Source organism: Balaenoptera borealis, assembly GCF_965194805.1.
Source record: "Balaenoptera borealis genome assembly, chromosome: 2".
NCBI lineage: Eukaryota > Metazoa > Chordata > Mammalia > Artiodactyla > Balaenopteridae > Balaenoptera > Balaenoptera borealis.
The window spans coordinates 57,007,814-57,024,311 of NC_138867.1; the positions used below are offsets into that span (position 1 = coordinate 57,007,814).

At 37.1% G+C, this 16,498-nt stretch overlaps 1 protein-coding gene across 2 annotated transcripts in view; it reads left to right on the forward strand.

Moving 5' to 3' along the window:
- Positions 1 to 26: 26 nt before the first annotated feature.
- Positions 27 to 16,498, forward strand: part of SLC30A5 (solute carrier family 30 member 5) — a 28,598-nt gene continuing 12,126 nt past the window's right edge. The window contains exons 1-5 of one of the 2 annotated variants that reach the window (XM_082373487.1): positions 27 to 412; positions 8,497 to 8,619; positions 10,407 to 10,473; positions 11,664 to 11,749; positions 14,504 to 14,591. In XM_082373487.1, the coding sequence (XP_082229613.1) occupies positions 327 to 412; positions 8,497 to 8,619; positions 10,407 to 10,473; positions 11,664 to 11,749; positions 14,504 to 14,591 (450 nt within the window). In that variant the 5' untranslated portion in view covers positions 27 to 326. Of the gene's footprint in view, positions 413 to 5,920; positions 6,123 to 8,496; positions 8,620 to 10,406; positions 10,474 to 11,663; positions 11,750 to 14,503; positions 14,592 to 16,498 lie in introns of those variants that run through there. The other variant, XM_082373488.1, reaches the window with a different exon arrangement.

Genomic DNA, 16,498 nt, shown 5'->3' on the forward strand with positions numbered 1-16,498 from the left:
GACGGCGAGTGTTGCACTGTGCGCAGGCGCAGGGCCGGGCACTCCCACGAGAGTGAGGGCTGCTGGGCCCGATGACGTGGCCTGGCCCCGTCCGATCCGGTGAGCCTCCGGGAAACCCGGCGGCGCCGGAACTGTCCGCGGCCTAGTACCGACGCGCGTGTGCTTGTGAGCCGGAGCTGGGGACAGCGGCAGCGGGCAGGTCTCGGGGACCCGACGGGGCCGCTGGCATGGGGGAGTGACGCGCCTGCGCCCGGTGTTCCGCGGCAGCGGCGAGACATGAGGAGACCCCGTAGCGGGGGCAGCGGCGGCGGCTCCTGATCCCCGGGATGGAGGAGAAATACGGCGGGGACGTGCTAGCCGGCCCCGGCGGCGGCAGCGGCGGCCTCGGGCCGGTGGACGTGCCCAGCGCTCGGTAAGGGACCGATCGGGCTCCCGCCTCCGGAGCCGCTCTCTCCCCACGCCTGCCCGGCCGCTCCGGACACACGTTCCCCGGCCGCTGCCCGGACCCTCCCGGGTGCGCGCGGGGCCCGGCGTCCCTCCCGTCCGGCTGACAGCCCGGAACGCCCTCCTCGGTTCCGTACTCCCTCCCGCTACAGCTTTCATTGGCTCCGCCGTTCCCCGCTGCAGAATGAATGCTCTAAGATCCGGGAAGGTTCTGCTTGAGTTTCTGGTTTTCAGGGCAGACCGTTAACCTTAGAACTGCCGGCCAGTTCACGTGAGAGGTTTTTCTGACCTATGAGAAGCATTTCTGTTAGCTCTTTCTCCCTGAAATAGTAGTTTGGTGATGCTTAACCTTTCTGATGTCTGCCTGCGTAAGTTAGAGGAAGGGTCACCATCATCTCTTCAGGCGAAGAAACCAAAGTACAAACAGATGAACTTTGATGTTCAGGTTAACCCCGCAAAACAAGAATCCAGCCCGCCATCTAGTTTTTCTTTTCCTTTCTTCGCTTATTTTGTTTTATCATTAAGTAAGAAATGTGTGCTCATTGTCAAAATATTCAAACAGTACAGCAATTCGTAGAATAAAAAGGAAACAGTCCCCATTACCCCCCTCCCCGCAATGTTCCCACGAACCCCCAAGAGGTAAGTAATTACAGTGATCACTTTCCATTGTGTCCTTCATGACCTGTCCTAATTTCTGAGGTAGTGTCGCAAGATGTATAAAATACGGCCCAACAGTTTGGTTGGAACTGGTTTTCATTGCCTTTATATTTAATAAGGTTAATGAGATTAGTTCAGTGTTTTTTGTTCTTGGATACCTCCTTTGAGACATGGTTGTTTCGGTAAATTCTTTGGAACTGTAGAAATAGCATTTCTAACATAACTATTTTTGTGTGAAATGCTGGAACAGAAGTTAAATCAGCTGCATTTTTTGTAGTTACAAGTTTAATTTTCTAGTCTATTTTGAGCAACTCATTTTGTAAAAAACAACGCCTATCAGGTATTATTTAGTGAGACGTGACAACTAAATGCAATAGGTGATTCTGGTGTAGATTTAATAGTGAGGAAAATGCTGTAAAGGATAGTACTAGGTCAGTTGACAAAACTGGTATGTGGACCATAGATTAGATAAAAGTATATCCATTTTAAATTTCCTGTAGTTGATAACTCTACTGATTTCATAAAAGGAAATGGGCTTAGGAATACAAGTAGTTAGGGGTCAAGGAGCAAGATGTATGTAACTTACTCTTTAATAGTTCAGATAAAAAAAAGTTTGTCTTTAGAGAGAGATAATAAGGCAAATAAGGTAGTATGTAACAAACAGAAAATCTAGATGAAGAGTGTACTATTCTTGCACCTTTTCTGTAACTTGAAATTATTTTTAAATAAGTAATACAAAATTTTTATTTACTCAAGAGCTCATTATCTTAGATGTGGTCAACAGTCCTTTGCCATCTTATTTTCATTATTTGCTTAGCAGAGCTGCGCTCCTATTGTAGTTCATTGCAGAGTCAAATTCAACTCAGGACTGGTTGAATTTTGAATAGATTCCAGGTTGCAAGAGTTTTCCTTTATGTAGACTAAAAATCAAAGTATGGTTATAACCTGCAACAAAAGCTGATTAACAGATCCTTTAATTGTGGATATTTTTATTACTGAATTCACAAATATGAATTGTTGTAAATGTTTCTATGTTGGCTTCAATAAGTCCTCTTTGCAGGAAAGGGCAGAAGGTGACAGCCAGCATTTATTAAGTACTTCCTATGTTCCAGGTACTTTGCATGCAGCATCTCACTTAATCCTTACAACAGCACTACAGACTCATTAGTTGCATCCTTGTCTCAGATCAGGTAACTGGGACATAGGAAAGTAATTTTCCCAAGGTCACACACCTAGTAACTAATCTGGGAGTCAGTTACCTCAGACTTCATTTATAGCGCCTTCTACACAGTGGACACTTAAATATTTATTGAATGTATCAAGCTTGAATTACATACACTGAATTTGTTTTTTTAACTGGAGAACTGTGAGCTGCTACAGTGGGCAAAGCCCAAGAAACAGGTTTGAACCCAAACTCAAATTTCAGTAATTTCAGATTTAAAGAACCAGAGATTTTTCTAACCCTTCACAGAAAATACCAGTGATACTTTTGATGAGACTAGTTAATGGCAGATAATGATATATAAGCCATCTCAAGTACTAAGGGGAGTTGGATTGGATCCCGCTAAGTTGCCCAAAGGGTCAGTGAGTGGCTCAGGGGCCACTGCCCCCATTTAAGAGCCTCCCTTCCTCACACCTGAGCTTTCCCCCTTAGTATGTTTTCCTCCACAACATGAACTAGGATTGTGTACTTATTAGTATATGGTTATTTGGCCTTAGCTAGTGTTTTGTCTTTAGCCCAACAGGAAGACTTCATTAATTGACACTTTAAAAATCAAAGTATTCACCTTTTAGCTAAATGTTAAAATAATTTTCCTAATTAATAATGATAAAAGATCTTCACTATATATTACATGAAAAGTCACATAACAATTTCAAAATATATATGTACAATGGTGAATACGTGAGTGTATCTAAAATAAGTGCTTGTCCATACATGGAGATGCAAAGGAAAAGGTGTGGAAGGATGTCCCCAGTTGGTCACCTATGAGGAGGAAATTGGGAATGGTTTTCTTTAAAATTTCAATAACAACCAACTACTCAGGAATTACTTTCATAATCTGTTTTTTAAAAATTAAAAAGGGAATAAAGTGTCAGAAATTTCATAATAGTAATATTGTCAAGAAGTATTATATTTAATGTTCCATATGACTGAATCTTGCCATTAAAGTGCCAAATTTTTAAGTTTTGTTAATACTTTAAACAAAAATTATTTAGAAATAATTTTACACATTGCCCCATCTTTTTAAAACAAGTATATTAAATATAGTTTACCTTTTTCTTGATGACTTCTGATCATTATGAGCGTAATCTGGTGAACTGAGCTTTTCTTCAAAGGTCCTTCCCAGTACTAGCGTTCTGCGTATGCTGCTCTCCATACTTTGAAATTCCCCCTCCCTTTCCTTGCTTCGTAATTCTATTTAGTCTTTTTCTTTTTTTTAAATTGAAGTATAGTTGGTTTACAATGTTGTGTTAGTTTCAGGTGTACAGCAAAGTGATTCAGTTATATGTGTGTGTGTGTGTGTATATATATATATTCTTTTCAGATTTTTTTCCATTATAGATTATTATAAGATATTGAGTACAGTTCCCTGTGCTATACAGTAGGTCCCTGTTGATTATCTATTTTGTATATAGTAGCGTGTATCTATTAATCCCAAACTCCTAATTTATCCCTCCCACCCCCCCTTTCCCCTTTGGTAACCATAAGTTTGTTTTCTATGTCTGTGAGTCTGTTTCTGCTTTGTAAATAAGTTCATTTGTATCTTTTTTTAGATTCCATGTATAGGTGATATCATATGGTATTTGTCTTTGTCTGACTTACTTCACTTAGTATGATAATCTCTAGGTCCATCCATGTTGCTGCAAATGGCATTACTTCATTCTTTTTTATGGCTGAGTAATACTCCATTGTGTGTGTGTGTGTGTGTGTGTGTGTACCACATCTTCTTTATCCATTCATCTGTCGATGGACACAGCTTGCTTCCTTGTCTTGGCTATTGTAAATAGTGCTGCTGTGGACATTGGGGTGCACATATCTTTTCAATCAGAGTTTTCGTCTTTTCTGGATATATACCCAGGAGTGGGATTGCTGGATCATATGGCAACTTTGTTTGTTTTTTACATTTTAATTTATTTATTTACTTGGCCACACTGTGTGGCCTGCAGGATCTTAGTTCCCTGACCAGGGATCGAACCTGGTCCCCCAGCAATGAAAGCCTGGAATCTTAACCAGTGGACCACCAGGGAATTCCCCAGCAACTCTAGTTTTTTAAGGAACCTCCCTACTGTTCTCCGTAGTGGCTGCACCAATTTACATCCCCACCATACCCTCTCCAGCATTTATTATTTGTAGACTTTTTGATGATGGCCATTCTGACTGGTGTGAGGTGATACCTCATGTAGTTTTGATTTGCATTTCTCTGATAATTAGCGATAACATGTGCCTCTTGGCCATCTGTATGTCTTCTTTGGAGAAATGTCTATTTAGGTCTTCTGCCCGTTTTTTGATTGGGTTGTTTGTTTTTTCTACTTAGTCTTTAATATACACTGAGACATCTCAGACTCTGAAGATGACTTTTGCTTCCCTAGTTACAATTAGTTACTTCCACATCTATTCCTTTAGATCTCTGCTACTTACTTGGGTCACATAAATATACTTGTTTCTTGCCTGTCTTCCTTAGACCTCAAACTCCTTGAGGGCAGGGCCTCTAATACACATTTAGTTTCTTGGATAACACCTAGAAATGCATTTAGTTGTGAGCAACCAAAGTAAGAGAGCTTTAAGCACATACGGATATATTCTTCTCACATAAAAGAAACCAGAGTTTGCTGGTATTTGTTCAGCCCCTCAGCAGTACCATCTGCGACCAGATTCTTGGTCTTTGCTCTCTGCCATCCCAAGTGTGGCTCTCATATTCAGGCTTATTATAAAATGGATGACATTTTTTAGAGAATGTTAACATGTTGATAACATTTTTAAGATAAATTTTAGATAAAAGTCCTCCTTTGAAGTCAGAAAGAATGCAGAACTAGTTCCAGCTGCATCAGGGCCTTTTATCAGGAAGAGAGAAGACTGTAGTACCTGAAACCACCCTGACAGACAGGTCTCATTAGCCACAGATGACATCTGGCACATAGTGAGTGAGCAGGGAATGTTGAAGAATGGCTTAATAGCCCCATAAGGGTATACAAGGCTCTTTGCTGACCTCAAGAATTCCCAGATTGCTGTGATTTTTAATGTCCCTTTGTCAGTTTTTCCTGGTCTTTGTTTTCTCCCTCCCTGTCTTGTTGACAGTGTTGTTTTTTGTGTCCTTGCTTCTATCCTGCTGCCTTATTTTTACACCTAGTTAAGAACTTAAGGAGTGAAGCACTTGAGGTTTTGAGCTTTCCTCTCTCTACTTGATGTCTTTCATTCTGAATTCATAACTGGGTTGATGATAGTTTAAATTGCCAGAAGCTTGACTGCCAGTTATGTACTGTACTACTGCACTATCTACCTTATTGTGCTAGATATTACTGTATCACACAAGTGTAATAGTAGAATTCACATTCTTTCATTTAGTAAGCATTTGCTGAGCACGTATTATGCAAGTCCCTGGGTTAAGAACTGAATAAACAAAAGATTTCTAGCTCAAGAGTAGTATTTTTATTTGCTAATTATAAATTGCTACCATGACTGGAGTATTTAATTAACATTAATATAGTTAATTTACTTAAGTTTATCTGACTTTTTTCTCTAGCTTAAATGGGCCAAAATCGACATTAATCTTAGGTTTTAATATGCATTTTGTTTTTCATATTTAAAGATGATTTTACCCTATGCGTGGGCCACTGTGAATGTATAATTGGGAACAGTTTAGAAGATGGGAATCCTCAAAGCCTTTTGGATGAACTTTGGTTTTCTGTGTGACATATTAAAAGAGCATACTTAAGAGACGTGGACTTGACCCTAGCTAACTCTGTGGACTTCAACTTCCCAATCTGTGACATGAGAGGAATTGGACTAGAGAATCTCTAAGGTGTTTTCCAGCTTTTAAATATTAGTGTTCTGTTTCTTCTAGCATATATACATTTACTTTCTAGTAAATACCTAGACAATTACTAGAAATTTGGTAGATTTTTCATGTTGTACTGTGTGTTTTCAGCCAGTCTGCAAACAACCCAGAAACAAAATACACTCGATTTTTTTTATCATAGCTATAATTTCAATTTTATTTATTTTTTCCAATACTCTTTTTTTATTGAGATAAAATTACCTACCGTAAAATGCATAGATTTTAAAGGTACCAGTTTTCATTTTTCACAAATGCATACCCATGTAACTGTCAGCATAATCAAGCTATAGGACGGTTTTTATCACCCCAGAAAATCTGCTTGATCTTTTAAACAGAAATTTCAGTGTTTATACTATTCTACAGGTAGAGTAAGTAGGAACTTCTGTGCTTTAGGATTTGACTTACTTTATTCCACAATAATATTTTTTTTAGCTTCTTGGTGATTAATTGTCACATTGTTAAAACTCCCAGATTGCACTATTAAAAAAGCCCCCCAGATTATGTTCATGAAAAGAAAAACCACTTTGTTCCAGATCTGATTTTCTTTAATATACTATGATATTATTTGGACTAAAACAAAAAATGAGCCATAGGACAGTGAAGATGTTGGAATTGCTGAGATTCATTCTTTCAAGGACTGAAATTTATTTTCATAGTTGCATCAAAATATTCCAAAAATATATATTTTCATCCCTTCTTAAGCAGATTGCTGTTTGTTGATTCAGTGCCATGGGACTTAATGATTCACACTCATTGATTTTTATACCATCCTACATACATTGATATCATTGCACATCAAATTGTTTTAACTCTGCTATTTGAATGACTTAGGTTTCCCTTAAACTTCTGTATTTGCTTTTTTGTATTTTTCTCCCATAGAGACTTCTCATTCCTGCTGGTGTGCTGGATTTGGACATCCCTTACATCTCCTTTTTAATGTATTAACACCTGTTAGATATAAACTTAGAAATTAGTCTCCTGAATGACTTGCAAAGATGATCTGTTGGGGGGGATATTAGAAGTTCTCACCTTTTTATCTCATTCTTTTTCATTTCTAATTTGTGTATGTTTTATAACATAATATCAGGAGAGTAGTACATGTTTGTAATGTACAAATAATCGGTTTCAAGTGCAAAATTTTTTTTTACTGTTAGAGCTATATGACCAAAGAAGACTACTAAGCTAGAAAACTGAGATAATTTCTTCACTGTTTTCTGATTGCTCTTTCAGGAGCTTCTTTTTCGTTTCTTTTTATGGCAACCTCATTTTTTCATGTATGAACTTTTGTTTCTTATCCAAGAATATTATTTATAGTTCTTTGTTGTTTTCTGCTATTCCCTATGATCTCTGTATCTTTTAAATTTCTTTGCTGTTTTAGTTTGTTTGGTCTCTCATTATAGGCTTATCGTAAAGGATTGATTATCCATATTTGGCCATTCTTATTGGAGTAAGGCCTAAAAAGCTAGTTAGAAGACCTGTATGGGCCTTGTCCCCTGGTGGGCTTCTCCAAAGAAGGGCTCTCCTGCTGGGAGATTGAAGCCTGGCAGTTAGGATGTTAGAGTTAAATGAGGGAAGGCAGGTGGGGTGGGGTTAAGAAGGGAAACTTCCTTTTAACCTCCATGATTTTAGTCCAACACTTCATCCCTCCTTTCCCCTTTGCCTTATGTCTAGACCTCTGCAAAGGCTAAGCTCTTGTCCTGTCATGATTTAGGAGGGATGGTTGCCTGGCTGTGCTGGGTGGGATTCTGGGGACCTAACTACCTGGCAGACTTCCTCATGATCCTCCTCTTTGCAGCTCTCCACACCCCTTCTGAGGTGCTTCAGAGTCCTGAGCCTTCTCAGGACTCTGTAGGTCAGGTCACTTCAACTATGACTCACTGCAGTCACTTAGCGAAGCAGAGGAGAGGTAAACCTAAGGCATTCACCATTCCCCCCTCCCTTCCTGTATTATGGTCTCGTTTCATGACAGATAGTTTGGTTTCTGTTTTTATTCTCTTTATTTGTTTGGAGTAATTGTTTAAAAAGCACATTAGAAAATAGTTGAGGCAACTCAATCAAGAACATTTTTATTTTTAGTTCGGCCTTTTTTTCTTTAATAGACTGTATCTGTGCATAATACGTCCATGTATATTGCAAAAAATCTGAAAGTATATATACTAAAGTGTTAATAGTAGTTATCACGTGGAGGGGTGAGTTGAGTTTCTGTTTGTTTCATTTTTTGTTTGTATTTATGGTTTTCATAATGACCCCTATTACTTGTATAATAAGAAAAAAAAGGATTACAGAGTTCCTTGTGATTTCAATGATACTGAAACTTGTTTCTGTTTTTATTTTTCAGGTTAATGAAATATATCGTATTACTATGTGTCACTAAATTTTTGAAGGCTGTGGGGCTTTTTGAATCATATGACCTCCTAAAAGTAGTTCACATTGTTCAGTTTATTTTTATATTAAAACTTGGGTGAGTGTGTCTGGTTCTTTTTTTCCTTAATGTGTTTTAATTTCTTTGAAAATCCTGTTTTAACTAAGTATCTTTAGGATATTTTACATAGAATATTTTGTGCATTTTATTCCTCCTGACAAGTACTTGATAATTGTTTTTTAAAGATAGAATACCTAAGGTTAGAGGTACCAAGAGACTGGATTTAAAAAAAAAAGGATTGTCATACTCTATTAGCTTGCCAAGACATCAGCTTTTGCTTTAGTTTGTGTTAATGAGGTTTTTGCAAATTCAATGTCTGGCTTAATAGAATCCAGCTGGATCCCCATATCTGAGTCAGTATTCAGTCTGTTGCAGTATCTCACATGAACTAGCCTCTGAAAAGCTCTAATATACACCCCTGAGAGAATAAGAGTGAAAAGGGCAAATAATATCCTAATACTTCTGTAAAAATAGTTTGACCTCAGGACTTCTCGGTGGTACAGTGGTTAAGACTCCGAGCTCCCAATGCAGGGTGCCCAGGTTCGATCCCTGGTCAGGGAACTAGATTCCACATGCATGCCGCAACTAAGAAGTCTGCATGCCACAACTAAGAGTATGCATGCCACAACTAAGGAGCCCATGAGCCACAACTAAGACCCAGCGCAACCAAATAAAAATAAATAAATATTTTTTAAATAATTTTTTTAAATGTTTAAGAAAAAAATAGTTTGATCTCACAGCTCCCTAAAAGGGCCTCAGGGGCCCTAGGGATTCCCAGACCATCATACTGGCGTAGTCTAACCTTCCAGCAGGCATAAAATGTCTCCTGAGACTTGTCTTGGCACAGATGTTCCTTATTTTCCAAGTTAAACTGTGCTGGGCTGTGTTCACTACATGTCCCTTCATGGTATAGGGTCCTCTTACAGTACAAATTTTACACTGTTCTGCATCTAGTAAGAAATTCTCTCTAAGTAAAGATTCTCTGGATCTTGAGATTGATAGTGACCAACCTCTGTATTAATAAGTATCTGTTAGGGACTTCCCTGGTGGCGCAGTGGTTAAGAATCCGCCTGCCAATGCAGGGGACACGGGTTCGATCCCTGGTCCATGGAAGATCCCACATGCTGCGAGCAACTAAGCCCGTGCGCCACAACTACTGAGCCTGTGCTCTAGAGCCTGCGAGCCACAACTACTGAGCCTGCGCTCTAGAGCCTGCACGCTACAACTGTTGAAGCCCACTTGCTGCAACAAGAGAAGCCACTGCAATGAGAACCCGTGCACCGCAATGAAGAGAAGCCCCCGCTCACCGCAGCTAGAGAAAGCTCACGCACAGCAACAAAGACCCAACTCAGACAAAAAAAAAAAGAAAAGAATCTGTTAGACTCCTGGCAATTTTAGTAATTATGGAAAATGATTCTTGACTAGGAAATTTTTAGCACCACTTGAATATATTTTTATATAACTATTTTGGGAATATGAAAGGTAGGGATATATGGTTAGTACTTTCTTCATTTCTATTTCAAGATTTGTTATTACTAAATTTTAGAGAAGATAGGAATTATTTTCTTTGGTAAAGTATAAAAAAATATTGAGACTTCTTTTGTGGCTTGTAAACTGGTTCTGAAGGCAGATACAGAAGAAAGAAGAGTTCCCAAAATATTGTAGTGGAAGCCTTATTAAAATAAGTATTGTTCTCTGGTATATTTTCTTTAGAGGTTAACATACCCTTCAAATTCTAGTATATTTGTTTAAGTGTCTTTACTTAAAACCACACCTTGTATATAAGATTAATTAATACTAATATATTAATGTTTCAATATTCACAGGACTGCATTTTTTATGGTTTTGTTTCAAAAGCCTTTTTCTTCTGGGAAAAGTATTACCAAACGCCAGGTAAGTCTTTTGCAGACTCCTTTTGTCCTAGCAGTGGACCAGGAGGCGGTGTTCTTTCCTTGATCAGGGTTACTTACTGAATGATTTTAAGTGCTCAGCAGAACATTTCCAGAGTTAACTTGCCCTTGACTTATCATTTCAGAACCGAGGCTTCAAGAGTAAATGCTAAAGTGCTAAGATAATGAAGTGTTTAAAAATGTAGACGAGGGTAGAAAATGTTTCAAGCATGCATGTAATTATTTTTTTAATACAGGATCCATATGCTGAAAAGATTTACAAATCAGACATGTAGACATGCCCACAAGCCTAGGATAAATGTCACTGGGAAGCAGATAAAGCATAGGGGTTACAAACAAGGCCTCTGGAGTCAGACAAATTCATGGCTGTTGTAATTACAAACCTTACTTTAAGCAAGTTACTTAATTTCTCTACCTTCATTTTCTGACCTGTAAAATGGAGATAATAATGCCTTCCTAATGGAGCTATAAGGAATAAATGAATTAATACATGCGAAGTTCTTAAAATAGTGTGTGGCCTATAGTGAGTATGCAGTACATATCAGCTGTCACCCTCTTCATCGTTATTATTGCCTTTAAGCATCTGAGGTTCAGGATGCATACCAGAAATGTCCCTCATTCTGCATCATCTCGTATTATCACCTCTTTGGACAGTAGTTACACCCTACTACATATTTGCTTTATGCCACAACTTAGAAACCTGTGCCATGATTTTTTATTAGACGAATTTAAGTACCTCTGTTTTAGAGACCAAGAACATTTTTTAAAACAGGATTAATATTTTAAACCCCATCTTAACTTTTTTCCCTCTCTTTTCAAATAATTGAAGGGCTGAATATCCCTGCTGGAGAAGAATTTAAAAACTAAAACATTAAGTGTTCCTAGCAAACTAGTGAGAACTAGTGTAAAAAACAGAAAAAATTGTACGCTATAGAAAAAGATTTCAGGATCTAGCAACAGACAAGAATATGGAAAATGAAAAACAGAATACTATCTTGCAAATCTAGATTTAGTCAAGGGATCTTAATAATTTCTATTTAATTTTAAAATATGTAACTATTTGGCCTTTAAAATATTTGTGTTACCATTATCTTTCCCTATGTGTTTTTAAGATTTTGAGATATTTGGCAAAACATATGACTGAAATTTTTAATTTTTTGTTTCCATTTTTAGTGGATCAAAATATTTAAACATGCAATTGCTGGGTGTATCATTTCACTTTTGTGGTTTTTTGGCCTCACTCTTTGTGGACCACTAAGGTAAATAGAAATACATATTTTGAATGTTTATGTTTCTTCATTTTGAATATTAGTTTTGTGCCATTATGTTTTATGTCAGATGTTTGTCAGTTATGTACAAATGCTTCTTTCACTTCTATAGCATTGGGTACAGCTCACTGAGTATATATATATTGAGGACCTGTTTAGTTGGTGGACTCGTTCTTTGGTGGATGCCATTAACGTATTGTTCATGATCTGTCATAGATATTTTACTAGTTAGAGTCCAAACAGTTTCAGAAAACTTTTAGCATACGTGACTTTTTATTCATTGGTGATCCCTTTTAGCAGCTGGTTTTAGAAACGAAAAGTCTGAAATGGTAAATAAAATCAACCAATAAGGAGGAAAGCAAAATCTTTAAAAAATGCTTCCCCCTCCCCCCCAACTCTGAAAGTCCTCTACTACCCACAGAAGATGCTTGAAAGATATGGTTATAAACAGATGTCTTGGGGATAGTGTGCCAATCATTAAAGATAAGTTTAACTCTCATTTCGTATTCCCTTAAGTCTCTATAGATCTTTTTATGTAAATTGGTCGGTCCGGGGGGGGGGAGATTCTTTAGGGCCACTTAATTTAATAGGAATTATAACAGGTGCAACCGTGCATAAGTCTTCTTTTAATATTTCTCTATCTCAAAATTATAAGCAAAAGTGCCTTGCCATTGATGGAGGGGGGCGGAATATGGGACAAGAAGTAAGGAATAAGATGAAGCGTGTTCTGAAGAATCTCACTGAGGATGATGGAGTGGACAGTAGAAAGTGATCAGTGGGAAATGCTTTGTGAAAAGTCTTTTCTCCTCTCCCAGACAATAGAATAGTTCTGGGTTTGGCTCCCTTTGGCTTGTTTACCCTGTGCTTTGTCAAAGGAGGGGTGTATATAATTCCAGTGTCATATCCCTGTCCGTGACAGCAGCAGCTTCCTGGCGTGGTGGGAAAGCTGGCTGGGATTTCTCAGCTTGGGGAAAACCTTTTCAGTTTATGCTTGAATATGATTGAGTGGTAATTTCTTATTCATGAAGTGATCTTTTGGTCTGTTTGTTACTAAATCACTGTCCCTGTGTGTTAGGCTAGGGAAGGAAGGGGGAAAGTTGTTAAATTCTTCCTTGGTTCCTTATTTAGTCATCTACTTCTGCCCTTACAACCACTCACTACCACCAGCTCCTCTGCCAACACTGCCCCTCTCATTCTTTTACTAAAATTGTCATTCAGTTTCTTGATTAGAAAGACTCCTTTGGTGTTTCATAGCCTGTCTTATTTTAAGTTAGTATCATTCTGCTGATATATATTTTTTTAATTGTAATCTCCCAAATATTAACAGAACTAAAATAATCACTGCTGTGTTCTCATTACAGATTTTTGAATAAGGAGGAAAAATGAAAATTTTTCTAATGAGCAGCTGAAAATCTGTTCCCATGTAGATCCTATAAGCTCCCTTTAGCTGGCAATAATGTTTTTAATTTTTTTAATATTCATACATATAAAAGAATAAATATAAATAAATATGAACATTCATGTATCCCCCAAATAAAACCTTACCAGTTCCTTTGTTGCCCTGTGTATCCCCCTCTCCCCCTACCATTGGATGTAACCAGCATCTTAAATTTTGATTTTCATTCTCTTGGTTTTCTTTATAGTTTTACCATATATGTACACATTTCTTTTTTGCAAGTTTTTTACTTTATATGAATAGAATTACATTGCATGTATTTTTGTGCAGCATACTTTTTCCATTCAGTGTTATGTTTGAGATTTGCCCAATTTGATGCATGTAGAGCTATGTGTGTGTATGTATGTGTGTGTGTGTGAGTGTGTGTGTGTGTGTATATATATGTAATATACATATATATATATATAGTTCATTCACTTTTGTATTAGTTTTTTGAAATGTAATTCACATACCATAAAATTCACTCTTTTTGTCTTAGTCCATTGGGACTGCTATAATAAAAATACCATGGGCTGGGTGACTTTTAAAAAATACAAATTTGTTTCTCATGGTTCTGGAGGCTAGGAAGGCCAAGATCAAGGCAAAGCAGATTCAATGTGTGGTGAGAGACTGCTTCCTGGTTCATAGACAGCCATCTTGTCTCTTCACTGTAACCTCACATAGCAGAAGGGCGAGGGAGCTCACTGTGGTCTCTTTTATAAAGGCAATAATCCCATTCATGAGGGTTTCACCCTCATAACCTAAGCACCTCTCAAAGGTGTTCTTTACCTCCTGATACCGTCACGTTGGTGATTGAGTTTAACGTATGAATGGGGGAGAGAAGGAGACACATACATTCAGTTTGTAGCATTTTTAAAGTATACAATCCTGTATTTCTTAATATATTCATAGAATTTCATTCATTTTTACCACTGTATAATAGTCCTTTGAATGGATATACTCTAAATTATATTATCCATTCTCTCATCAGTGGGTATTTAGGTTGTTTCTAGTTTGGGGCTATTGCAAACAATGCTGGTGTCTTATAAGTGTTTCCTGGTACATATATACAAGAAACCTGTATGATATAATCCCACAAATGGTATTATTAGATATTTGTAGCTTCAGCCTTCCTGAGGCAGATAATGCCAGAATATTTTCCAAAACAGCTGTACATGTTTATTTTTCCCATAATGTTTTATGAAAATCAAGGGGAAAGATTTATTTTCTTCTCCCTTACTCTAGTTGAATTCATGCTTCCTAATAAAGATCAGATATATTTCATGAATGATAATGTTTTATTTTTGTAGGACTTTGCTGCTATTCGAGCACAGTGATATTGTTGTCATCTCACTGCTCAGTGTTTTGTTCACTAGTTCTGGAGGAGGACCAGCAAAGGTAGAATTTTCCATTATTCGTTACTTGAAAATTGAACGTGTACATGTAAAATACTATCTAAGGCAGTAAAATAGTATCCTTTACCATTTAAAAGAATGCAGAGGCTTTTTCTGCTAATTATAAATTTTTCTCACAAACATTTTGTTTTTTACTTTTTATTTTGAAATCATTATATATTCCTAGGAAGCTGCACATATAGTACAGAGAGGTGCTTGTGCCCTTCACTCAGTTTCAATAGTAACTTCTTACCTAGCTCTTATACTATCAAAACCAGGAAATTGACATTGGTACAATCCATAGACCTTATTCAGATTTTACCAGTTTTACATACACTCGTGTGTATATGTGTGTGTGTGTAGATTTGTGTAACCATCACCACAGTCAAGATGCAGGACTGATTGATCACCACAGACATCTCCTTCATGCTATACCTGATCCCTCCCCTATCTCATTCTTTACTCCTATACGTCATTTTTGGAAAATACGTCCCTAAGAACTTGTTATATTTAAAGTCTGATGAATGTTTTGCCAACTAGGCGACCCTATTCATCTTCCATAGTTTAAGTATTAATCTCTTTTTAGTAAATGCATCACCAATGTGCAATTATAACTTACAGCTACAATACTTTTATTTACCAAATTAAATGCTTCCTATGCGTGACGCATTGTGCCCATTACAGAGGAAAGGAGAAATAAAGGGAAATAAGGTTTAATAGTTTCTGTTCTGGCTTTCAGGCTAAATAATGGAGGCAGTGAGTAAAATAAAGTGAACAAAGTAACATGCCAAGTAGAGCAGAGTCTACCCAGCCTGTAGATTTCAAATTGGATCCTTGGGTATTAAAGTATATGCCACTATTTAATCTTTTCCCCTCACTCACAGAGTACTCCAAAATAAATGTCAAGTGGATTGAAGATTTTTGTGGTTAAAAAAAAAAGATATTTGTAAAAGCACAGAATAAAATATAGATGGATAATTAATCTATGGACAGAGAAGAACTTTCTGAGCATAAAACCAGTAGAAAAAAATCACAGAGGGGAAACCAAGTACGTTTGACTGCATAATGATTACAAGCATCTGTGTTGTAACAGAAATCATTGTGCAAACAACAAACTAACAACAATAACAAATTGCCACAGATAAAAGTTTTACTTTTTTTTTTTTTTAAATATAATCACTCAAATAGTTTAAAAAAATGCTGAAGATACTCAATAGAAATGAGCAAAGGACAGGAAAAGACAACTCACGAAAGAAATACAAATGACTTTAAAACATTAAACAAACATTTTACTGCACTAATCAGAAATGAGAGTATGGATCTTACATATCCTGTCGTTAGTGTCAATAATGAATCTGGGCATCTCACCAGGACTGTGATTTTTTTTTTTCTTAGTCTGACTCTGAAGCATCACAAAATTCTCAGTTGCCCTCTTTGCTAAGAAAAGATTAAGTTATATTCTCCATATTTGGGTATTGTTAATGTTACCACATCCTGATTCAATGAAAATTATGAAATTTTAAATTGTGTGGTTTATGTATACTAACTTTTGTCAAAATACCTACCACACTAATAGAGAATTTATCAAATGTAGTGGTAGTCGTATAATGAATAAAATAGGATCCTCATTTTTCATTTAAAATTTTTATTTTATCGAAGTATCTGGTATTACACCTGTAAATTTGTAAATAGAGAATGTATAATAATGCTATTTAGATTGCTTCTTTACCAAAAATTCTGAAGTATTTGCATAAACCTGGATAGTATGTCCTTTCTATAATTTTCTCTTGTCAAAATCCTTTCCCTGGAATGAGAACATAAGAAGTGTATTCAGCTTTTAATACCTTTACTAGCTATTAGAGATGACTTTGCTAATTTTCTTAACATGCCCTCTTAGTTCTTTTTCCCTAG